The following is a 25,835-nucleotide window of genomic DNA, read 5'->3' on the forward strand; positions in this document are numbered from 1 at the left end:
TACCAGCAAGGAGAAAAGACTTGACAGAAGTTAAGGCACAAAACACTCCTTGTAGGACAAAATAAATAAATAAAAATAAAATAAATCCAGCCCTTCTAGCCGGACGGGGGAAGTTGTTCACAAGAAGCGGCGGACCCAGAGAAGGGAGGGAGACTGGCAAGTGAAGAAGGAGGCGAAAGAAGAAAGCAGAAAAGAGGACAATTTATTTTTGTAAGGTGCCCTTTGTTGCAAACAGGGCGAAAAGGTGGTTCCGTGATCTCAAAAACTCGGGACTAGCGCCGCACCCCGATTTCTTAAGTGATTTATTCAGTCCCGGCGAGTCGTAGCTGAAAAGAAAGAAGGAAAGAGCGCAGCCTGGATCCCGAGCAGACCGGACCCGCGTCCATTTCATTCTTCCACATTCCACGCTTTTCCTTCCCACGGGCAATCGCTCCCGCGCTATTTCACGCTCGTCCCCGTCTCCCAACCGTCCGCCAAGGACACGCCGTCTGCCTTTCACTCGCTGCTCCGTCGGGCGGCGAGAGCTCTCCGTCGCCGCCCATTCCCTCTTTGCAATCTTGACCCCGCCGGCAACCTCCAGGAAGGAGGAGAGGAGCGAGCAGAACCACCCGCCTTCTCCCCACTGACACGCGTCCGATTGCGCTTGCGCCAGCCGCCCTGCCGGCTGGCGGCCTGGGAAAGTTCGCGCATGACTTTTAGCCGCCCTTCGGCAGTTGGCTGGGCCGTCGAGTCCTTTCCCCCCCCCCCCGCCACCCCACACGTCGCTTCTCAGGGGCGAAGTCGCTCGGGTATTTCCGACATCGGCCCTCGCTGCCCCTCCCCCCCCCGGCCCTGGAATCTCCACAGGGGAGAGGGACTAAGGCAGGAGCCGCCGGGCGCCGCCGCCGCCGCGGAAGCTGGAAGATGGCGGTGGCGGGGGAGAGGAGGAGGAGGAGGCGGCGGCAGCAGCAGCAGCAGCAGAGGCGGCGGCGGAGCTTGTCGCGCAGGCGAGGCTGAAGCAAAAAGCGGCTGCCTCGGCGTCTCTGGGAAACTCTTCTTCGAGCGGCTGCTTCTCAAGCTTTGCGCGGCTTCCCCTGACTTCCCCCCCTCCTCCTCCTCCTCGCCCCCCCCCCCCAGGCCGGGATGACCCTCGTCGGCGCCGCGCTCCTCGCGCTGCCGGGGCGGCTGCGGCGGCGGCGGCTCTGAGGCGAGGGGGTCCTGTGAAGGGAGGCTCCAGACCCGCGTTCGCTTCTGCGGGGAGGATTCACCTTCTCTGCCGGGAAAGATGTCGGATACCAAGGTGAAAGTGGCCGTCCGAGTCCGGCCCATGAACAGACGAGGTAATAAATCCGATGGAAGAATAACGAGGGTGGCTCATTTCTCCCTGAGTGACCCGCTTCCTTCGCCCCCTCTCCTCCTCCTCCTCCGCGGGCAGACTGTGTTTGCAGAAGGCACTTGTTTGCCAAAGGGTTGGGGAAAGCAAAAGGTTCAGAGTTGCAGCTTTGTCGGGGAAGCGGGTGTTGTTGTCCCGACTTCAGCAAAAGTCTTTTGGAACGGCGGGAGGTCGTGGGAAGCGGGGGTGGAGAGAGCGGACCTGCGAAACCGAGCTCGGGTGGCGCGGCTCGTGCGAGCGCGGAGAGCGCCGTATAGCAGAAATCTCGAGTGTCTTGGCTGGGCTTCTTCTCCCCGCGCTCCTTTCATTATTTTGGAGAAGAACAACGCCCATCTCGTTTCCTACGCTTCTTAGTCGTAAATGGGAATGGTGTGCTAGGCGTGAGAAAGAATCAGGGAAAAAAAAAGTTCTGCTGGCTGGCGATGAAGTACGTATCGATCAATCAGTCGGTCGGTCAATCGATCAAGCAAGCAGAATAGAGCTGGGAGGGAAGTATCCTTGGGGGGGAGACAGAGTTCTGAGGTCCCTTGTGTTACATTCTAGAGTTGGAGTTGAATACCAAGTGTATTGTGGAAATGGAAGGGAATCAGACTGTGTTGCATCCTCCGCCTTCAAACAACAAGCAAGGAGAAAGCAGGTAAAGAACAAATCCAAACCTGTGTTCTCAAGTCCAGCATCTTTTGTTATCTGCACATCAGCTGCTTCTGTAATCTGCCTCTGTTCCAAAAAAAGAAAGAAAGAAAGAAAGAAAGAGAAAGAAAGAAAGAGAGGAGAGAGAGAGAGAGAGAGAGAGAGAGAGAGAGAGAGAGAGAGAGAGATGGTTTTGGCCATGATCCTCCTCTGACTCATGCAGGTGCCAAATAGAATAAGGTTAATTAACTTGCACTTGAGTATTGAGCTGCATGAACAAAAAGTTATTAATGCTATCTTAATCTAAGGGATTTGCATTGCAGTAATGTGTTCGTGATGATCTAAAAGAAAGATATTTAGAATTTCAGATAACAATGGGTTCTGTTGGCGCTAAATGCAAAGGTTTAAAAATACATGCAGATAATCTACTGGTTTCTTTATTAATTGTGGTAAGAGTGTATCTGGCATTTATTTATAAATCCCTGAAAAGAGCAATTGGAAATCATCCAAAATAACTTTAAAAATAGATCAGTTTTTTTCCATTCATTTGAGATTCAAAAGGAGGACTTATGCAGCAAACATGCAGAAGGAAAATTTACATTTTCTACTTTTTGATAGTGATCTCCTGGCTATAATACTGGCATGAATCTGTGTCTCTGTGTGTTTTTATTCAGTGGATCTGAGTTACAGCTTTCTTATAAAAAAGGAAAGTTATATTATTTGAGTCTCTTTAAATGAAAGTTACGTGTCTTAATTATGGAGATGAGAGATAAGTGAACTATTTAATGTGTAAGAGATACTTCTGTATAATGTTACAGCTTCTTGTGTTACTTATATTCCAGTGTTTTATATTATATCAAGACAATTGTTTCAAGGAATTAAAGGAAATATTAGGGCTGTGTGAAATTTGGATTCAGAGATTAGATGGTAATTAATTTGACTCTCCTAGTTAAATTAGCTTTCCAAATCAAATCAGAATGCCAAAATTGATGCTTTTACATTTATGTAAATTATTTCAAAGTCTGCATATTCCCAGAAAGTTTTTTTTAAAATTCAAATGGAAATTCAAAACAAATTGACCCAGCTAAGCTCAAATAACTGATTTGGATTGATTTTCTGACTCTCTTTGATTCAACAAGTCAAATTTACTTTCTAAATCAGATTCATTTGAATCGGCTCAAGTTGATTATCTTTTTGAGCAATTGAGACTCTGTCCTCTATATCAGTGCAGTACCAATTGTATAGTTAGTATGGATTACTGTGCTTGACTTACAACATTATACTAGGAATGCAAGTCACTATAATGTAAAGTGTAACATTGACATCTGAATGCATTAAACAGTAGGCGCAGGGGTGTTCAAACTTGGCCGTTTTATGACTTGTGGACTTCAACTCCCAGAATTCCTCAGCCAGCGTGCCTGGCTGAGGAATTCTGGGAGTTGAAGTCCACAAGTCATAAAAGGGCCAAGTTTGAACACCCCTGCAGTAGGGCTTCATATGGATAGTTTGCTTCAATGAAAGATAAAAGAAAGCTCGCTCTGGAATCTTTTTCTTGAAGAAACATGGCTCCTTCACTTTTCAGAACAAATTGAAGTGGCCATATTGCTTTGCTCTCTTCCACAGCATCCTGCAGCTCCTCTGGCACTCATAATTAGCAGGAATCTTCCAAGTCAGCTAGTAAAAGAATTAGAAGAAGTTTCTACACCAGTACAGTACCTTACTGAAACTGTACTAACTTTTACAAGTGCTGGAGGAAATTGCAAAATGATGTGTAATACTTGTTCATACAAGTGTTAGTGGCTCCATGTTACTAATTATGTTTGTAAATAGCTCTCCAGGTAGCTTATACCGTGCTGAAAACGTATGCAGGTAGTCCTCGACTTATGACTGTTCATTTAACAATGGTTCAAAATTATGACAATCTTGGAAAAAGTGACTTATTGTCAGGTGCAAGAAACCAGAATCATTAGTGAATACACCCAGGTAGATATTTTATTGTTGATCACCTATAATTATAAGAATCTTGCCAGAATGACTGTATTCCCTTGGGAATGGTCAGAAAAAGCTTTAGGGATTCTGAGATAGGTCAAGTCTGGAGTTTTCCGCAGTGCAAGGATTCCCCCTCTTAACACATCCCTCCGGTATAGCTGGAGTTTCCACCACAGTAAGGTTTGGACCTCAGTCATTTCTTCCCCCAAACTGATTCCATGCTGGGAATGTCTCTTTATTCCCCCTAGACCTAGAGGGTCCCCCTCTCCTCCACCAGTAATTCCACCATACTTACAATCTGTACTCTATTTACAGCCATTGTATCACCTCTACAATCATGTGATCACAATTCAGGCACCTGACAGCTGGCTTGCATTTACAACCAGTTGCAGTGTCCTATGGTTATGTAATCATGCTTGGCAGCTTTTTTTGTCCATTTCTGGCAAAAAAAAGTTCTTTGGGGAAGCTGGATTGACTTAATAACTGTGTGATTTCCTTAACAACCACAAAAATTGGGCTTGACTCAATCTATGATTACAACAACTTACAATGAAAATTCTGGTGCCAATTCTGGTCATAAGGTGAGAACTATCTGTATAGTGTAGTCTAATAGTTGAAATAAAGATCCACAGTGAAAATATTATGAAACAACGCAATAGGTGAATTAAAAACTTGCTTTACAGCTTTTTCAGAAGAGAGAGCAAGATAGGACTCTTGCAAGAGGTACGGTAATTGTAGAGTCTGCTGTCCACTGATGTGAAATATCTATTCCCTCCTGTCCATTGATAGAGCTTCAAATGGAAGTAAGCTGTGAACCAGATTTTTCCAGAATATCACAACAATATTAGGTCTGGCTGCATTTTGTACCAGCCACAGGTTCCAATTATTTCTGAAAGCACTCCTGTATTTGGCAATAATATACCTGCTTTAGTAACAGCTCCAGGTGTAGTATCACCAAAATCTGATTGGCAATTTTTTGAGCCATAGTATCTTATCAGCCCATGAATAATGACGGTTCCAGAAGTGCTTTCACATCAGACCTGATATTACTAAAAGATTCCTATCTATCCACTGACTTAGTTGCAGTTCTTAATTTGTTATCAAAAACCTAATGAATCTATAGTCCAGTCCCATCTAAAATTAGATATATCCAAAGATAGTAAAAGTAATAAGCTTCAATATGTCCAGTTCTGCTATCCAGATACTATTACTTACTGTTAGTCTTGCTTAGTTGCATGGTTCTTTTGTATTTCACATGTTCTTCCAATAAAGCTTACAATGTGAAAAGACAGGTTGTTTATCAGCTGGCTGTCACTGATTAGGCTTCTATGTCTAGGACAGGGGTAGGCAACCTCGGCTCTTTTATGACTCATGGACTTCAACTCCCAGAATTCCTGTCAGCATATGCTGACTCAGGAATTCTGGGAGTTGAAGTCCATGAGTCATAAAAGAGCCGAGGTTGCGTACCCCTGGTCTAAGAGAAGACTAAACCTGGGTCTTTCCACTCTGAGTTCACCGTGCTGGTGCTTACATAGAATCAAGTTGATAACAACCAAATAAGTCCCATTGTAACATAATTTATATGTCTTTAAGATTTAATAATTTTTCTGTGCTTAAGTCATAATTGTTTTCTATATTCTCCAATGCAGATTGAAATGATTACTATATTTAATGTAGGAATGTACAAAATATTTTGAGTTGAAACACCCAGTATCTAGTTCAAAGTGAGTTATTCAGACCTATCTGAAAATGTTTCAAGCTCAGAAGAGTTATTTCCAAGTTCAAAATAATTGCTTTAAGCTGGAACAGGGCTTCTAAACATTTCTGAGGTGATTGATGCAATGTATTTTGGACATGAAATATTTTGATTTTAAAATATTTTGAATATCTTTAACAATTTGTATTTTTTCATAGATCATATGTTATGCAGATATTTTAAAAACTATATATTTAGATAACACTTTTATTGTACTTTTAATTAACTTTTTTAAAACCACTTTTTCATTAGAAGCATATACATACCATTTATAGTGACTGATGTGGTTATTTATCATACCTTCAAGCTTTAGACCTCAATAGGTAAAAGCTATAACTCTATTGAGTTAGTAGGTCATTGTAAAACCCTCAATTTCATCTTATCTAAGTGGGGTGTCTGGTGAAATGAGACAGATACCAACTGTTTCCTTATCCAACATATTATCAGCCAGATAGAAACTGCTATGCAGGCCCTCTTAATATCACCTGCCAAAGCAGTGGATGGTATAACAGCTGACTGCATCTTTTGCCTTTATTTATAGAAAACTAAAACAAAGTGATTCTGACTTCTCTTAAATAGGTCATCCTGTTCATTTTTTCAGTTTATAAAGTATTAAAATATTGTTAAATAGAAACATTTATCTGTTAACTATGTTGCATTTGTCTCAGATGTTGGCTGAAATACTAATCAGTAGAGTGTTATTCTAAAATTATGAATTATTAAAACCCAGGTCCTAAGATTTCACATCTGTGGCAATATTCTTAAGGTATTAAAATAAGGATCTGATTTTTAAAAAGCTTTCTTTTCTGGTCTTGGCCCCTATTTAGAAATATCCCAGTAGATTTTTTCCCCCAGAATTTGTAGGACTAAATCTCAGTTTAAATAAATTATATCTTCCGATATTATCTTTTGGGTTTAATAAAAAAAATTTCCTGAGGTCTTCAAGAGCTAAAAATTACATTTTTGGTTGTAGGGAGATTTTATCCAGTGAAAGAAAGTATACTTTACAAATGTTGGAAATATGGTTTAGTTATAAAAGAGCAAACATCTCATTTTTAATAGAGTGTTTCAATATTTATTTGCAGTTAAGGATGAGTTAGGTTAAGGTACAGTGAGATATAAAAGCAATAATGATACATCAATCAGGACAAAAATATATTACCGTATTTTCCGGCGTATAAGACGACTTTTTAACCCATGAAAATCATCTCAAAAGTTGGGGGGTCGTCTTATACGCCCAGTCGTCTTATACGCCGGAAAATAGTACATAAATCAATCGAGCGCCCCCCGTTCTTGCAAAGCAACTTCAAGCCTCCTTAGTCCAGTCCCCCCTCCAACGTGACCCTCCCTTCCCACCCCCAAGAGCCTCTCAGCCCCTTCCCCTCCCCCTTGCAAACGCCAGACCCTGGGAGCTCTTGCGTCTATTCCAAAGGGTGGGTGGAAGGAAAAGCCCCTTTCGGCTCCGGCTTGGCTGCAAGTCAGCGAGCCCGGGAAGGCACGCCCTCCCCTCTCACTGTGGAGGAAGCAGGGCAGGCTGGCGTCTGGCGGGAGCCAGCAGGGCAGTCCTGCGCACACGCGCTTCCTGGCTCCTAAGGAGTCCTCGGGGAGCCATGGCAGGCACCTCACGCTCTTCCCTCTTGAGGCGGCACCGGTGGAGCTGTCCGGCGTCGGGCGGGAGCCGGCAGGGCAGTCCTGCACACGCGCGCACTCCCCGGCTGCTAAGGAGTGCTCCTTAACAGCCGGGGAGCGCGTGCGTGCGCAGGACTGCCCTGCCGGCTCCCGCCCGACGCCGGATGGCTTCGCCGGTGCCGCCTCGAGAGGGAAGGGCGTGAGGCGCCTGCCATGGCTCCCCAAGGACTCCTTAGGAGCCGGGGAGCGCGCGCGTGCGCAGGACTGCCCTGCCGGCTCCCGCCAGACGCCAGCCTGCCCTGCTTCCTCCACAGTGAGAGGGGAGGGCATGCCTTCCCGGGCTCGCTGATTTTCCGGCGTATAAGATGAAAAATCTTGAAAATCATCTCAAAAGTTGGGGGGTCGTCTTATACGCCCAGTCGTCTTATACGCCGGAAAATACGGTAAATAGTATAAGGATGATTCCTTTAGGTATATCCAACATACAATGATGCAGGGTATTTGATAATAGCAAAACACAAAACTTTACAGATAGTCCTTGATTTACGATCACAATTGAGCCCAAAATTTCTGTTGCTAAGTAAGACAGTTATTAAGTCAATTTTGTCCCATTTTACAAACTTCTTGCTACCATTTCTAAGTGAATCACTACACTGGTTAAGTTAGTGACACGGTTTGTTAAGTGAATCTGGCTTCCCCAATGACTTTGCTTGTCAGAAGGTCGCAAAAGGGACCTGGGACACTGCAACCATCATGAATATGAAGTAAGCACTAAATTTTGATCATGTGATCATCTGGATTGAGCAACAGTCATAAATGTGAAAAATGGTCATAAGTCACTTTTTTCAGTGCTATTGTCACTTTGAACAGTCACTAAATGAATGGTTGTAAGTCAAGGGCTACCTGTAATTTGTTAACATCCAAAACAAAAAGATGACATGTTGCTGTTCCACTATGTCTTGACTCTTTGCCTTGAATCAAAAGCAAGCAAGTCCTAGATTTTTCTATTGAAAATACAATAGCATATGATCCACTGCATCTATTACATCAGGCTTAAATGTTCTAAATATAATGTTAGTCTCAGATAGAGATTTTGGGACCCTCCATGAGAGGTTTCAGAAAAGTATTCAATCAATCCAAACTAAAAAATTTGTACGACTCTTGGATATCTGGATATATAAACATCTTGCTATAGTACAACCCTCTTTTTGACCAGAAATTTTAAATTCAGGTTTCAAACTCATATTTCTTTTTTCTTTAAAGCTATTTTGGAACTCTTCATCCCTAAAGAAATTAAAAATTGGATTGAAAAAATGATAGAAATCCACCATAGAGAATGAAGTATATATTTTTGAAACACAGACATTAATTTACCAGTACATTTCCCTTGTGCCATGTTTTATGACAAAGTTAGTTATGTAAGGACTGGCATTTCAGGGACAATTTAATTGTTGGTATCAGTAATACTATCTGTGAGCATAAACAGAACAGATAAATCCTCACTTACCAAACTCAGTTTGGACTGGAAACTCCATTGCTAAGCTGTGTGGTCATAAAGTGAAAAATGTGACTACCGATTCTGCTGACTTACAATACTGGCTAAAGTCATTAAGAATGATGTCATGTGACTGTGACTTGATTTGCTGCTGGCTTCCCCATTGACTTTGCTTGTTAGAAGCCAGCTATATAAACTTGCAGATGAGATCATGTGTCCACACGAAACTCCAGCTGCCACAAGCTGGCTGCCTACTACCTGAATTGTGATCACACATGACTTCAGGGATTTTGCGATGGCTGCTTCTTCAAGTACTGGCCATAAATTTCCTTTTCCAGTGCTGTCGTAACTTTGAATGGTTGCTGAATGAGAGTCAGTAAGTGAGGACTGTCTTTATGTAGACTTATGAATTTGACATTGTGTTTTTAAAGGAAGCTTGACTGTTACAAAATAGATATAAATTGGCATAATCTCATCATAAGTATTTTTAACATAGGGGTTTTTTTTCTTCAAAATTCCATGATTTGTATCAGCAGGGCTGGAAGTTTTTCACTTAGAAAATTTTAACCTCTATAAATATTATTTCATTAATTCTTCAGAAAGGTGATGCCCATTATTGTTGTAAAATCAGATGTAACTCAGTTAACTATTACTTTGCAATTTCCAATCCAAATTGTGGTTGTAAGTAGAAGATTGCCTGTATTCCAAGTTTTCCTTGTACAGATCCAGTAAAGGAAAGTCTACTTCCCAGGGTAATTATGCTACACTAGAAATTCATTATCTTTTCTAAGTATCTTCTCCATCTCCTTATCCAAGTTATTTATGAAACATTAAAGGGTTCAGAATCTGTCTGAACTTTGTGGCACCCTATTGTATCATTCTTCCAGAAATCACTAATTACTATTCTTTGAATAATAAATTTAAGTCTGCTATGTATTAGCTGTCTGAAATTGCAGAATCTCATGCAAATTAGTATAAAATTGATCTAAAATTAGTGAAAATCTGATTGTTAGAAAAATTGTTGTCATTCAGCAGTAAATATGCCAGTAATATATAGTCTCCTTTTGGATAGTAGTTTTTACTCTCCCTATCATAATCCTTTACTTGCAGTTGAATATAAATATGTTAAGATATTTTAAATAAGTCATTACCTAAATTCTTAAAAGAATTTAACTTACTTAAAAGCATAACAATAACAGCAAATGGCTTGTTTAATAAAAAGAGACTTAGATGCATGCACAAAATGTTTTCCAGTATTATAACCTTGTTTCAGTATCCTCTTGATTCAAGTATACAGCAACTAAATGTAGTCCATAAATTTTGAACCTGCTGAAACCTGCAACTTCCAAAAAAGCATGAACATAAATACGATTGTGACCTAGATTAACACATGTAGTAAACAATCACTTCCATACTGACGTGATCAGTTAAAACCATGGGATTGTAATGTTCATTAAGCATTAAGCAAAACATAATGTCAATGGGACTAGAAATGAACAACAAAATAAGGGTTGAATGAAAATTGATGCTTCCAATGTTATAAATCACGAACAGATGGCAGTACTGGCACGCTAGAACAGGCATGTCAAACTGCCGGCCCACAGGCCGGATGTGTCACGCGGAAACTGCGCCCACCCTATTGCCAGCAATGGGGAAAAAGTCAAGATACATTGCGCAATGTCACGTGATGTTGCGAGTTTGACATGTCTGCACTAGAAGCTCTGGTGTGTTCTCTCACTTTAGTTGACAAGAAGTTACTGTGAGAAAAAGTTGCTATTGTGAAATTAAAAACTGTAATGAGTTCTTGTCAATTGCTTCAAAGATATGCCACCCTGGGCCAAAAAATATAAAGTTATGAACCAGGAAGAGCTGATTTGTGTGATTAAAAACCAAGTGGAAGAGTTAACAAGTTTCATATGAAAAAGATTGATATAATTCCAGGCAGTCAGCAAAACAGTCAAAGGAAATTTTTTGTCAATCTTGTTATTTCACACAAAAGTGATTCCATTGTTTATGTTCTTCAATATTAGAAAGTCTGTGCTAGATGGCCATGGCAAAAATTAAGCTTCGTAAGTTGAAATTTGCCCACAATTGTTGTCGCATTATCAGATAAATATGAGGAATTTCTTGACAGTATCACGACAGCTGCCCCCCCTCCCCCCGCAAATAGGCTTATTGTTATGGCTCAGAAAAAAACATCAGTCCATGAAGTATCATCACAAAGCTGATAGAGAAAGAGAAAGAGAGAGAAAATAGACCTCAGATCTAATTGCACATGAGGAGGTACATATGATGTTATTCACATTGATTTTCCTTCAATCTGCCACCACAGTCAACTCAGTGCTATATTGTAACATTCAAAATTTGAAACTACAATTTAGTAGCATTTAGAAGCACAAGAAGGAAATGTTGCTGCAACATGAAAACACTGCCTCACAAGTCACCCAAAAGGTAGTTGTGATGTTAATTCTCACTGCTAGACTATCCAGACCAAGTGCCTTGCAAATCCCATCTTTTTGCAAAATAATAATAAAAAAACCATTGTGGGTATCTGTTTGACTCAAATGAAAAGATTGGAAGGTTTGTCAGGATCTGCTTGAAGGGCAAACTGGAGTTCTTTCATGAGGGCTGTAAGAAGCTTGTCCCTTGTTGACAGAAGTGTGGAGCAAGTAATGGTAATTATGTGGAAAAGTAAATACAGGTAACAAAATAGCTTATTTCAAGAATTATTTTCCTGTTTCATTTATTAATGTACCCCAAATTAAAACTAAGGATATGGAGGTGAAGCATTACTTTTCATTCAACCATCATGTAGTAGTAACTTTTTTCTTTCTTTAAATCATGTCTGATTCCTCTTTACATTGCCCAGGCAAACCCCTGCATTTTTCAGAAGTGGTTTGCCATTGTTTCCTTCCTAGGGCTGAAAGAAGGTGACTGGCCCATGATAACCCTGCTGCTTTGTGCCCAAAGCAGCACTAGAACTCATGGTCTCCTGGTTTCTAGCCTGATGCCTTAACTAGGTAAAGGTAAAGGTTCCCCCGCACATGCGTGCTAGTTGTTTCCGACTCTAGGGGCCGGTGCTCATCTCCGTTTCAAAGCCGAAGAGCCAGCGTTTGTCCGAGGACGTCTCCGTGGTCATGTGGCCGGCATAACTAGATGCCAAAGGCGCACGGAACGCTGTTACCTTCCCACCGTAGTGGTCCCTATTTTTCTACTTGCATTTTTACGTGCTTTCAAACTGCTAGGTTGGCAGAAGCTGGGACGAGTAACAGGTGCTCACTCTGTTACGTGGCACTCGGGATTCGACCCGCCAAACTGCCAACCTTCTGATCGACAAGCTCAGTGTCCTAACCCACTGACTCACCGCGTCCCTAGATGCCTTAACTACACTACACCAAATTGGCTCTCAGTATAGTTACATGCAAAACTTTAAGCGCCTCTGGATTTCAGTGGGCACAATCATCATGGAAAGCAACAGTGTACAATCGGATTTACTGAATCACAGTTTGAATACAATTGTTAGTTTTATACACTTCACAATTCCAGTTAATAATTGAAGGTAGATAACATTGATCAACATGGTTTTTCCCAAGCAATGGGGTTCTGTAAATTAGCCACAGTAGCCAAAAGTTCTTGATGCTGTCTGATTTCAGAAAGCTATCCCAAAGTAGAAAAGATAGCAAGAAGAAAAAGCTGCCAAAAAAGCAGTAAGCCAAATAGTATGCTTCACACACACACACACACACACACACACACACACACACACACACAGAGAGAGAGAGAGAGAGAGAGAGAGAGAGAGAGAGAGCATACTCTACTAGTTCCTCTTTCCGCTTTATAACCAAAAAGTATTGGACTCTGACCAGTTGGTTTTTATCAGTCTTGTCTTAGAACAATGTTACAATTTAAAATGCAATTTCAGGAGGGGTCTGGCTGTTTTTAAGCAGTTCTGCATCTTGAAAGTTCATGTCCTGACACTTGGCACTATAATCCATTAGTCATACCTTGATCAACTTCTGGTTTGTGCGTATCATTGTTTCTGTCCACCCTACGGTTAAAAGATTATTTGCTGGACAAGGCTGCAAAGAGGTTTCATTCTTCTGAAACGTAATTTCTCTCTGGTTCAGCTATCAATGTCCAAAGTACCCTTCCAACTAGAAGAAGCTGATGCAACTTCTAAACCTTTCTGCAAACCTGAAGGCATATTTACTGTGTGTAAGTTGTTTACAGATCTAGAATAAGAAAATAATATGAAATTGCAAAGGTTTGGATGCACTTTCAGATAGTTTAAGACCTCTCTTGGCAGAAATAAATATTTCCACCTTGCTGAGTCTTTCAGGTCTTTCTGCTGGATTTCCCCCTCCCCCCTATTTTTTTTCCTTGCAGAAATACTCTTGTCTCCTTGGGTGTATGGCATGTTGCGATCGCTCACAGATTTTCAATAATAATAATAAAAATTCCAAAATCTTTACTTTTCTTTCCTGTAAATACTTTGTGGTAGATTTGGAGGCATTTTCAGCTAAACTGACTTCTGAAATATCCAATATCTTTTCAGCTTCAGTTTGTTCACTGACTGTGAGACATCAGCTTGTAGAATAGGTTGATATACATTTTTAAGACTCTTTATGTGTGAAAAAATTTGGCCAAGAGTTTTCTGCCAGTTTTCAGTTGAATTTACTATGTTTTTCAGTTTAATTAGTTAACCATAGCATTTTTCATAATACATTGCTTCCTTCCATGGAAAAGCTGTCTTATCACATTAAATATGACATGACAAATCCTTCTCATGTTTCATGTGACTCATCTCTCCATACAAAGTACATACACTATGTACAACTCATCACTAATCTTTCTACAAAAGGAACAATGGGGGGGGGGGGAAATTGATCAAACATCTTCTCCATCTGTTAAGCAGTCATAATATAGAGTACAGCAGAAGTCATTTTATTGTTCAAAACCTGAGGCTGAGCCTTAATCAGAGATTCGAGATAGAATAGTGCAATAGTGCATTAGTGAGATCTCAAATGCATATAGGTAGTCCTTGACTTATGACCGGTCACTTAACTGTTCAAGATTACAATGGGCCTGTGTGGTTCCATGATTACATTTAGGTCCCAAACCAGGAATAACACATGGCAATTCATCCATACTGAGGTCCTTATTGCTTTACACCTATAGATGAAATCTTGCCAGAGTGAAAACTCTATTTTCTGTATCTACAATATATTGTGGATACTGTGAACTATTTAGGAGGGACTGTCTTCACCCTCTTTCTCTCGCACAATATCTGGGCTAAATTACTTTTCTGGAATGCTTCCTTCCCCCTCAGGGATTCACCATATTCCATCAAATCACCACAGTGTTTCCTTTTGATTACCACAGAGATTCACTTAGAAATTGGCACAAAAATGTTGTGAATTCATGTTCTGGTCATGTGGGTGCCACAACTTACATAACAATTGGGAAATAGGGTCTCAGTTGCGATCATAAGTTGAGGATTACCTGTATTGAAATATACTAAAGGAGTATACGGCTGTGTTGCGTATACATTTATTTGTTAAATTTATTTGCTGCTTATCTTGTATCTTGATTTTTTGATGTTATGTTTTTATAAATTATCTTATGATTGGAATGATTGCAAAACCGCTCCAAAAGGATCTTATGATCAGTAATATTGAAAGGAGCTAAGAGGTCGTAAGAATTAATAGAATCATATTCTTCCTTGAGTCTCTCTTAGGGAATGTCATCTCATAGTATGTTCAAACTAGTTTCTGTGCCAAAACCTAACCTTGACTGACTGAAATCATTTTAGAAAATAATGTTTCATTCAGATGTGATCTGATTAACCAGTTATTTAGAAATTCAGGCTCTATTTCTTTTTTCTAAGTGTGGCTTCATTTCTTTTAAGAAATAGTTTATAACCTCCTAGACTCAAGCCAAAAGGTATTTGGCCATATTGTATCCCACACTTTGTCTCGTTAAAGGAAAAGGTAAAGGTTGCCCCGCACATGCGTGCTAGTCGTTTCCAACTCTAGGGGCCGGTGCTCATCTCTGTTTCAAAGCCGAAGAGCCAGCGCTTGTCTGAGGACGTCTCCGTGGTCATGTGGCCGGCATGACTAGACACCAAAGGCGCACGGAACACTGTTACCTTCCCACCGGAGTGGTCCCTATTTTTCTACTTGCATTTTTATGTGCTTTCGAACTGCTAGGTTGGCAGAAGATGGGACGAGTAACAGGCGCTCACTCTGCTACACGGCACTTGGGATTCGACCCGCCAAACTGCCGATCTTCTGACCGACAAGCTCAGCGTCCTAACCCACTGAGCCACTGCGTCCCTTGTCTCGTTATCATACCTTTAATAGTTATAACAATACTTTTATAAATCTGATCAGGTAGTGCTTTGGACAGAAATTTAACTTCCAAAATTGTAGAGCATATGTCCTGACATATATGCATCCTAGACATTTAATGACAAAACCAAACAAGGCATTTGGTATCAAGAGTTCTATGGAATCTCCCATTAGGCCATAAAGCTTCCAAATGCTTAAAAAAAAAGTTAACTAGAATCTAGGCAACCAACTTGCCAGCCTAGTAAAGTAGTTCAGATAGGAAGTATGCCCAGATGAATTAATTCTACTTTATTATAGGGTTAGATTAATAGAATCTGTTAAGTCTGAAAGTACATTTCTCCCCTGTTGCCTTTACATCCCAAGAAACTAGAGAGAGTCCCTTTTGAGGCATTCGTCACACCCACATTCCTTTTGTAGATTAAGCTTCCTCTTATCTGACTGTTCCTCTGGCTGCAATTCTTTCCCAAGGTGATTCCCACATGCCACTATAGCAACAGAGGATACACTGAAAATACAGTTGCAAGAAAAAGTATGTGAACCCTTTGGGATTACGTGGAGTTTTGCATGAATTGGCCATAAAATGCGCTCTAAACGTCATGTAAGTCACAACAATAGAAAAACACAGTCTGCTTAAAATAATACTACACAAACATTAGCTGTTGTCATGTTTTAATTGAACATAACATGTAAACATTCATAGTGCAGAGTGGGAAAAGTATGTGAACCCCTAGCCTAATGACCTCTCCAAGAGCTAATTGGAGCCAGGAGTGAGCCAACCTTGACTCCAATCAGTGTGATGATATTGGATGTGTTGCTGACAGCTGTCCTGCCCTTTAAAAACACACACCTTTTTTGGGTTTACTGGTCTAAAGAAGCACTGTCTGATGTGAACCAGGACAATGACCCAAAGCATACAAGTAATTCAACCAAACAATGGCTTCAACAGAACAGAATACGCCTTCTGGAGTGGCCCAGTCAGAGTCCTGACCTCAACCCGATTGAAATGCTGTGGCATGACCTTAAGAGAGCGATTCACACCAGACATCCCAAGAATATTGCTACACTGAAACAGTTTTGTGAAGAGGAGTGGTCCAAAATTACTCCAGATCGTTGTGCAGGTCTGATCTGCAACTACAGGAAACGTTTGGTTGAGGTTATTGCTGCCAAAGGAGGGTCAACCAGTTATTAAGTCCAAAGGTTCACATACTTTTTCCACCCTGCACTGTGAATGTTTCCATCTTATGTTCAATTAAAACATGACAACAGCTAATGTTTGTGTAGTATTATTTTAAGCAGACTGTGTTTTTCTATTGTTGTGACTTACATGACGTTTAGAGCGCATTTTATGGCCAATTCATGCAAAACTCCACGTAATCCCAAAGGGTTCACATACTTTTTCTTGCAACTGTACACTGGTGTTCTTTTTAAATTGAGGTTCTTTCTTTATCACTGCAGTTTTGAGAATGAAATCTTATTCATGTTTTATCAGATTTCATTGAGTTTTTTTTTCTAGTCATCTAACTTTTTATGGTCTTACTAAATAGAAATATCTATTTTAATTGCAAATCAATACCTTTTCCCCCATTTTTACTGAAATTAGTTTTGCCTGTTTCCCATTTTAGAATGGAGTAAAAAATTTATTTAAATGATTGATGTCATTGGTTTAAGATAAATACACATTTTGAAGCCATCAGCATACAAGAAAATTATCAGATTAGTGTAATCTGTATTAGAGGACAGTTCAACCTTAGTTTATAGCTGAAGATGTCTTACAGGTGGTTTTGGGGTCAGTTTCCTCATACGTTTTCCAACATTTTGTTAAAATGTAAATTCTTTCAGAATTTACTATGAATCATGCATAATATTTGTCTTCAAAAATTAATTTTTTGATGATATTACTATGCCCTTCATAATTTATGTATATTTTTTCTTCATGGAATGATTGAAATTTAAGAACATAATTGTTCTTCAATATAGTCACACATTGTTTTAGTGGCTACCATATTTAGCGGCTATTTGCAAATACAACCATTAAAAAAACATTTTCAATGAAAGCATGCATTTATGACCTAATTTCGTGCATCTACATCATTGTTGTAGATGCATGAAATTTGGTCATGCATCTGCAAAGGGGGCACAGTGGCTCAGCTGTTAAAGTGAGTTCCCATTACTTTTCCCAGCTCCTGCCCACCTAGCATTTTGAAAGCATGCAAATGTGAGTAGATTGATAGGTACCACTTCGGTGGGAAGGTAGCAGTGTTCAACGCTCTTTTGGCATATAGCTATGCTGGCCACATGACCACAGAAAATATCTTCAGACAACGCTGACTTCCTCAGTCAAGAAATGGAGATGAGCACCGTGTCCTAGAGTTGGACATGACTGGACAGCGAAACCTTTACCTTTTACCTTTACGTTACCAGTGTACATTGTACATTGAAGTGAGAATAATGCTAGCATAGCTATACAAGAGAACTTCATTAAATGAAACGGTAGCAACCTGTGATCTTGACAGCATATCTCTCTCTCTGTCTCTGTCTCTCTCTGTCTGTCTCTCTCTCTCTCTCTCTCTCCTTATGCTTTATTAGTAACCATTTTGCTTCTGATTTAAGGAAGGGATTGCAGTCACCAAATGAGGAGAGGATGTAATGTTACTAGAGTGCTAAGCAGTTATTCTTATCTAAATCTTGTTAGTGTAACTTTTTTTGGGAGAAAATATATTTTTCCACTATCCATGGATATTAAATTCAACTATCTTTCACACTAGAAAAACAGTATATTAAAGTGATCTAATAGTTACCAACACTAATCAGATATCATTTTTTTAATGCCTACTCATCTTCCACTTGAATTTCCATACCACAGGAAACTACCAAAGGTAAGCAACTTATTTGTGTTCTCTTTGATTTTGTAATTTCAAATCAAGATCATTTGCTTATAGTGATACATAATACAGATCTTGGTTTTAAGCACTAAAGCCAGTTTGCTTTATGAAGATCTTATATTCTGCTCACTTACGAATTCATTGAAATACATAGTTTTCATTAGGGGCTGGATGCCTAAGCTTTCACATGCAGCTGTATTCATACTGATCTCTAGTAGGGCTGATGACAGCAGGAATCATGTTTTTTTTATATTCTATGTATATAACACATAGAAAATGTATAGTAAATTAAATTTGGTAACTAACACCCAAGAGAAAAGGAGCATCAACTTTTTTTTTATTATGTGCGGACTCTTTAAGGGGTGTGGATTTTTAAAAAGAATCCAGGAAGTCATCAAAATTCTTCCCTCAAGTTTGAGAAATGTTTGGCCTGATGCCTAATGGTTAGGTTTGTCCTGAAAGGATATTTCTGTGATTATCAACATTTGAATTTGCCATGGCCAGAAGTTTCCAACAATTTTTGACAACTACGGTACTTTAAATGCACTTAAGAATTTTAGCAAGACAAGAAATATATATGTGTGATAGAAATACGTTGGTAAAATAATACACACAATTGCCAACATTCTGATACCTACCTAGAGATGAATAATTGAATGTTTAATGCATTGTTGAAGATTGAATTGAAGATTAAATTTTAATTTAATGTGTTATATAATGGAGGGGAGTTGAACTCTTCAAACAGAATGCAAAATGGAGCTCAAATCCTGAAAATCCAAGCTCTGTTCCTGCAATCTGCCAGAGCAGTTCCCTTCCTTTCGTGGAAGGGAGCTGAACTCAGCAGGCAGCTCTTTAACTCCATCCTCTTAACAATGTGGGATGTCCCTTAATGACCACAACTAGGAGTGCCATAATTGCAGTCATTAAGCGAAACAGTCATGTGGGCATCTTGTTTAATCACCACTTTGTTCAACAATCAAGATTCTAGCTCCAATTTTGGTCATAAGTTGAGGACTACCTGCATTCGTATGTGTTCCTGTCAACTTGCTTATTTAGCCCCTCTTGCCAAATCTTTTTTTTACTATAAATTAAATTAGATTTGTAAAGGCATTTTTCTTTTAGTTAGTTGCCAACCAGAATCTAGCTATCTTGACTTCCAAATGTAGTTGTCCCTCAGCATGGATTAAGGTTCTCAACCTAGATGGGCATTGTCATGTAAAACATCAGGCTTCTCTGCAGGAAGCAAGGGGGAAGGCACACCTCCCCTCTTCTAATCCCATACAGGAAAAATTCTGTGGGGCTGAGTTGGTCTATGAGAAAATGACTGGCTCAAAGATACCCAGTGAGTTTTCATGGCTGATGATCCACTAGAAGTAGGGTCTTTCAATGCTGCTCCAGGGCCTTACCACTGCTGCCCTATAGACGGACCATAGCTATTTAGTATAATTTAATATGAAATCTTCACTAGGAATAAAGAACCAGCATATTAGACTGGATTTTAGTGTCTTATTTTTGGTAAGAAATCAGTTGAAATAAAGTAAAACTAAGAATTAAGAAACTAAATATGTAAGCTTAATTAACTTTTTAAAACGTGATTTGAGGTTCATATAGTGCAAGTAGTGATCTAAAGTATGTTTACCCACAGGTATTTGCCTTTGATTACTGTTTCTGGTCTATGGATGAATCAAACACTGCCAAATATGCAGGTATGATTTTTTCATTCCTACTATTTTTAGCTGATTCAAAATCTTCTTCTCCATTCCTGATTAACATAAAACATTCTTGTTATTTGTGCTAATATATTTTGGCTGTACAGGTAATCCTCATTCACTGACCACTTGTTTAGAGACTGTTCAAAATTATAGTGGTGCTGAATGAGCGCTACAACTGTTTCTTGAAGTTTCCTTCATTGCAATGCTGCCGTGGTCATATAATTGTGATTTGGGAGCTCGGCAACCAGCTCACACTTACGATGGTTGCAGCATCCTGTGGTTATGTGATCACCATTTGTGACCTTCCCTGCTAGCTTCACAAGCAAAGTCATTGGGGAAGCCCACAGGGAAGGTTGCAAGATGGTCTGTTAGGTCCTGTCGACCTTCCAATCATTGGTCACACATCCTCAGCCAAGAATCAATCCTAACAACTAAATTTTGGATTCCATTAAATGAACTGGTGCCAATTTACAGTTCACACTAAATTGTAACTGCAGTTGCGGCCCTATCTAGACCAGGATGCCTTGCGCACAGTCACTCATGCACTCGTGACCTCCTGTTTGGACTACTGCAATGCTCTCTACATGGGGCTGCCCTTGAGGACTACTCGGAGGCTCCAGCTGGTGCAGAATGCAGCCGCGCGAGTGGTGGTGGGGGGCTTCCCGATACTCCCATGTAACACCTCTACTCCGTGAGCTGCATTGGCTTCTGGTTGCCCTCCGGGTAAGATTCAAGGTGCTGGTTATGACCTATAAAGCCCTAAATGGCATGGGTCCGGGTTACTTACGGGAGCACCTGCTGCCGGCATCAACTTCCCTTCGTCCAGTGCGCTCCCACAGAGAGGGCCTCCTTAGGGTGCCGTCGGTCAAAGAGTGTCGACTGGCGGCCCCCAGGGGGAGGGCGTTCTCTGTGGGCGCGCCAGACCTTTGGAACCGTCTACCGGTTGATCTCCGGATGGCTCCCGACCTTCGCTCCTTCCGACGGGACCTAAAAACACATTTATTTGAACAAGCCGGCCTGGTCTGATGGGTTTAGGGGTATTTTATAGTTTTGTATTAATTTATTGAATAGGGCTGTAGTATTTAATATTTTTTTAATTTTTGTATATTGTATTTTATTGCATTGCCCTGTACACCGCCCTGAGTCCTTCGGGAGAAGGGCGGTATATAAATTAAATAAAATAAATAAATAAATAAATAATTTATACTTGCACTAATCATGACCTATCTGTATGTCCTTCTCCCATATTTCCCTCGGCTAGCCCAAGCTTTCTGCCAAATTTCCCTCCACCATCTTGAGCCTTCTTTATGAAGCAGTGGGTTCTGTCCTGTTCTTCCTTTCCACTAGGAAGTGGAAGCGAATCAACTTCACTCAGAAGACCAACAAGAGACTATTATGGCTTGTTCTCTGACATTATACGTCAGCAAAAAGTAAAAACTAGATTATGGCAGCAGAATCTAAGTCACTTAGGTGAGATAGGCAGTATACAGGTAGTCCTTGACTTAGGACCACCATTGAGCCCTAAATTTCTGTTGCTAAACAAGACAGTTGTTAAGTGAGTTTTGCCCCATTTTAAGACATTTCTTGCCACAGTTGTTAAGTGAATCACTGCAGTTGTTAAATTAGTTACCCAGTTGTTAAGTGAATCTGGCTTCCCCATTGACTTTGCTTGTCAGAAGGTTGCAAAAGGGGATCTCTGACCCTGAACCCTGCAACCGTCATAAATATGAATCGGTTCCCAAGCTTCCAAATTTTGATCATTTGACTATGGCGATGCTGTAAGTTTGAAAAACGGTCATAAGTCATTTTTTCCCCCAGTGCTGTTGTAACTTCGAACGGTCACCAAACGAATGGTTCTAAGTAGAGGACTACCTGTAAATAAATAAATAAACTGAATAAATAAATTAAACAATTATTGATTCATTTAATATTTATTTATTTAAATAAATGAATAAACTGCAATATAAAGCAGATATATAGACTTTATGCATAAATAAATTTAGATAAAAGGAAAAATTGAAAATGGCACAAAGATCCACTCCTTTCAAGCATCTTTTTATTTTAATCAGTAATTTAAAAATGGTAAGAATTTAATAAATCTCTTTATTACAAAGGAATATAAATCTTATTACAAACATAAGTTATGTTATTCCTTACGATCGAACATTTTCCCCTTATTATTGCTCTCTTTTTTTTGTCTTGAGGTTCTATTTTTAATTTCAGCTGAGTTTTTTCAAGCATGTCTAGCATCAACACCTTAACATAAAATTGATAACAAAAAATAGATAAAAAATACTTTTACATTTTTATTTTTATTTTTTAAAAAGTAAAATAATCTCCCATATATCCCCCTTCTAATTTTTGTCTCAACGTAGGTTAGAATTGCTGTCGGTGAAAAGCAACAGTGGTAGCCCCAGGAACGATCTGATTGATACAGAGCCGGCGAAGTGCATTGCAGTATAGATAATTCCATCTCAGTTGTGCCTTTTCTTCTTCTTTTTTGTAGATCAACAAGTTGTGTTTAAGTGCCTTGGAGAAGGAATTCTTGAGAAAGCCTTTCAGGGATATAATGCTTGCATTTTTGCATATGGACAAACAGGTAAGAGTTGTGTTTATAAGTTCCAAATGGAAACGAGATATTTTGCGGAGGTTGTCGCCATCTTCTGGGAAAGAAGAACCACTCACCAGTGTCTTCTTTGCTGTGTGAACCTCTTCTTAAGGTCAGGACTTGACCTAGGTCCAATAATCCCATCCCCCTCACCACTGCTCTGCATTAATATGGCTTTTTAATATATAAACAGAAAGGCCCTGCCCTCTCTTGAATTTTCCTTGATCCAGTTATTTTTTGTTCTGGATTTCTTGCCTGGTTTCCTATTGTCATGTTGCTTTAACCCTGGTGGTTCTCTAGAACAGGGTCCCCAACCCCCGGTTTGTGGACCAGTACCGGACCGTGGCATGCCAGCAACCGGCCACACAAACAAACAAAGCCCCATCCGCGAGATGCAGGGACCACAGGAGACCACACCCCCTCTGATCCGTGGAAAAACCTCTCTCCACAGAACCGGTCCCTGGTGCCCAAAAGGTTGGGGACCTCTGCTCTAGATCTCTTGGAGGCTGAGTGAGTGGTCAGGATTGAGCATTGGGAATATTGTTTTACAGTGGTTCTGATCTTTCCTGTTGGGTGTTAAGGAAAAACAGGGTTATGTGGAGATCTGGAATTGAAATGTCAAATGTGATTGTGAGTATATGTGGACATGCATGAAGCATCTTTTGGGAATACTGTAAAGCAGCCATTTCCCCCCCTGAGTTTATGAATCTTCCCTCTGCAGCTAACATGCATTCTTGGGAAATAATACTTTGTTGTATGCTACCTCCTTCACTTAAATACACATTTTCCTGAGATGGTGCAATTTATACTGTTTATTATTTGTTACTTATCATTTTCAAAAGAGACAGCAATTGATAACTTTTCCATTTTTAAATATAAAATGCATTTTTATATTCCTCTTTTAGGCTCAGGAAAATCCTTCTCAATGATGGGAAATGCAGAGCAGTTGGGTCTGATCCCGCGCCTCTGCTGTGCTTTATTTCAGAGAATCACTTTAGAACAAAATGATTCACACACTTTTAAAATAGAGGTGTCCTATATGGAAATCTATAATGAAAAGGTCAGAGATCTACTTGACCCTAAAGGGTAAGTGACCCTCCCAGCCCTTTTTTATTCTAGATGTATAGTATGTTTGCGGGAACTTTAGTCTCGCTTTATAGTTTGTATTTTTCATTGTTTTCCTAATAGTATATAAGAATAACAATGATTAATATTTGTTTACCCTGCTAGTTGCTGTGCCAGGTTCAAATAAGAATTTCTTTTTAATTTGACAGTCAATTACACATCATGGCTGTGTCACCCCATCTTTAAACTTAACTGTTCTTAATGAGGAAAATGTATACAGACAAGAATGGAAACTATTTTCTTAACTGATAGCATTTCTATTTGTTGCCCTTCTAATAGCCCTCTACCACCACTTTATCTAAATTGGAGAAACCAGTTTGAAGTCACATCTCTGCTGCTGGGATGTGTAATGTAAGCCTGACCCTGTTTATTACACAGAGTTATAGTTATTCAAGCAGAATTGTCAAGAGTCTCTAGTGAGTACTGTAGTGCTTATTAAGGCTACTAGTTGTAAGATTTTATCTTAAAAAGAATACACATATGCCAGTTTTAATGGAACAATGGGATTTTTTTAAACAATTATGGAGATGTTAGAAGGTTACTTAGTACAAATTTTGTAAAGGAACCAGATTTTTTCAAGGAGGGTGTTAATTTCATTGTCCCATTTTCTGTTTTTCCATTCATCTAGCATATTCATGTCTTTTTTTTAGTAAAAATAAATCTTTATATTTCTGATAAATGTATTTTCCGTTTGAGAACAAGTTTATATGTTCATTGGTCTATAATGAGTTAATTTTACTGATTCATTTTCCTAACAAAGTTTAAATTATGACAATATTTTTATTTCAAAGGAGTCGGCAATCCCTCAAAGTTCGTGAGCATAAAGTTTTGGGTCCATATGTAGATGGTTTGTCTCAGCTAGCTGTTACTTGCTTTGAAGTAAGTAAAGCATAAGAAATTGGCCAATATAATGGTATCCGTGGGTTGAAGAATAAATTTGCACAGCAACTGCATCATACTACACTATGCCATGTTAGATAAACAATTGGCTGAATATAGGTACTTCTGTGCTTGTGATGCAGGGTGAGAAAAGAAGCCTGGGGGCTAATTTATATATGGACAGTATCTGTGTAAGAAAGTAATTTGTGCTAAGACAGATTCACTTGCATAAAAACATGCATGTGTTACACACATTGTTAAAGGAAACAGAGAACGGAAATGTGCATTAGAGGAGAAAATGTAAGCTATATAAATGATTTACAGTAATGAGTATTTAAAACACAGCCACTAATACATTTTAGATGTACTGATCTAAATATGTTTTCTTTAAAAACATTAATTTAGATTTTCAGTTGACTCAGCTATTTTGGAGGAATGGTTTGAATTAGGTGTATCAAACTTTAGACAATTTTGCAAATCACATACATGTATGTATGTGTATGTGTGTGTGTGTGTGTGTGTATACACACACACACACACACATACACACACACACACACACACACACACACACACACACACAATCTGAGTTTTTATTTTATGCTTGTGGAAACTTTTGAAATGGTTTGGCCTCTGATCTATTTTGGAATATGCACTTTGAGATGATTTATAGGTTCAGTTAAGGACAGGCAAAAGTGTTGTGAGTTTAAATTTATTTAGATATCACATTATAAAGGTTTAGGGCAAGAAACGCAACTCCTTCAGTCAGCAAAACAGCATAAAATTATATTTACAAACATGGAAATTCCTCCATCTTTCTAGGGTTATTTTGAACAGCAACCTCAGGGAATAGATCTTAACCTTGCTTTTGAAAGTAATGCAAATGGAACTTTAGTAGGTGTAGAATGGAAAGGAGTTCCATAAGAGTGAAAAAATATAACATGCATATAATGTTTTAAGTTGTATTTGTTTATTTACATCTAAAATAATAGGTTTATATAAATTGCAAATGCTGCGACTGGAAAAAGGAAATTGTTGTGTCCAATGTTTTATGTTATTCATCAGGATATAGAGTCACTAATGTCAGAGGGAAATAAGTCCCGGACAGTTGCAGCAACCAACATGAATGAAGAAAGCAGCCGCTCTCATGCTGTCTTTAACATTATCGTCACTCAAACACTTTATGATCTGCAGTCTGGCGTAAGTGAATTAATTGAAGACATTTGGGTAATATGTTAAAAAAATTAAATCTTGCCCAGTTGATTTCAGTTGTATAAATGACAATGCATTCCCACCGAAATGTCTACTGTTACAGGTGTAAATAATATTTTTTAATCTGGAATTTTGAGGATCAATTTGGTGTAGTGGTTAAGGAATAAAGGACTAAAGCGACATTGGGTGATAAAAC

At 39.5% G+C, this 25,835-nt stretch overlaps 1 protein-coding gene across 1 annotated transcript; it reads left to right on the forward strand.

Annotated features, from left to right (window-relative positions):
* Positions 1-760: 760 nt before the first annotated feature.
* Positions 761-25,627, forward strand: LOC308679355 (kinesin-like protein KIF13A; the record flags this gene model as incomplete). The annotated part of the gene is made up of 8 exons (XM_081346963.1): positions 761-1,319; positions 1,916-2,009; positions 18,085-18,097; positions 19,749-19,809; positions 22,322-22,414; positions 23,329-23,509; positions 24,340-24,427; positions 25,493-25,627. Coding segments are annotated over exons 1-8 (720 nt in total), but the record flags the coding sequence as incomplete, so codon positions are not given.
* Positions 25,628-25,835: the final 208 nt, after the last annotated feature.

Source organism: Vipera berus (assembly GCF_964194415.1).
Source record: "Vipera berus genome assembly, contig: HAP1_SCAFFOLD_254, whole genome shotgun sequence".
NCBI classification, from domain to species: Eukaryota; Metazoa; Chordata; class Lepidosauria; order Squamata; family Viperidae; genus Vipera; species Vipera berus.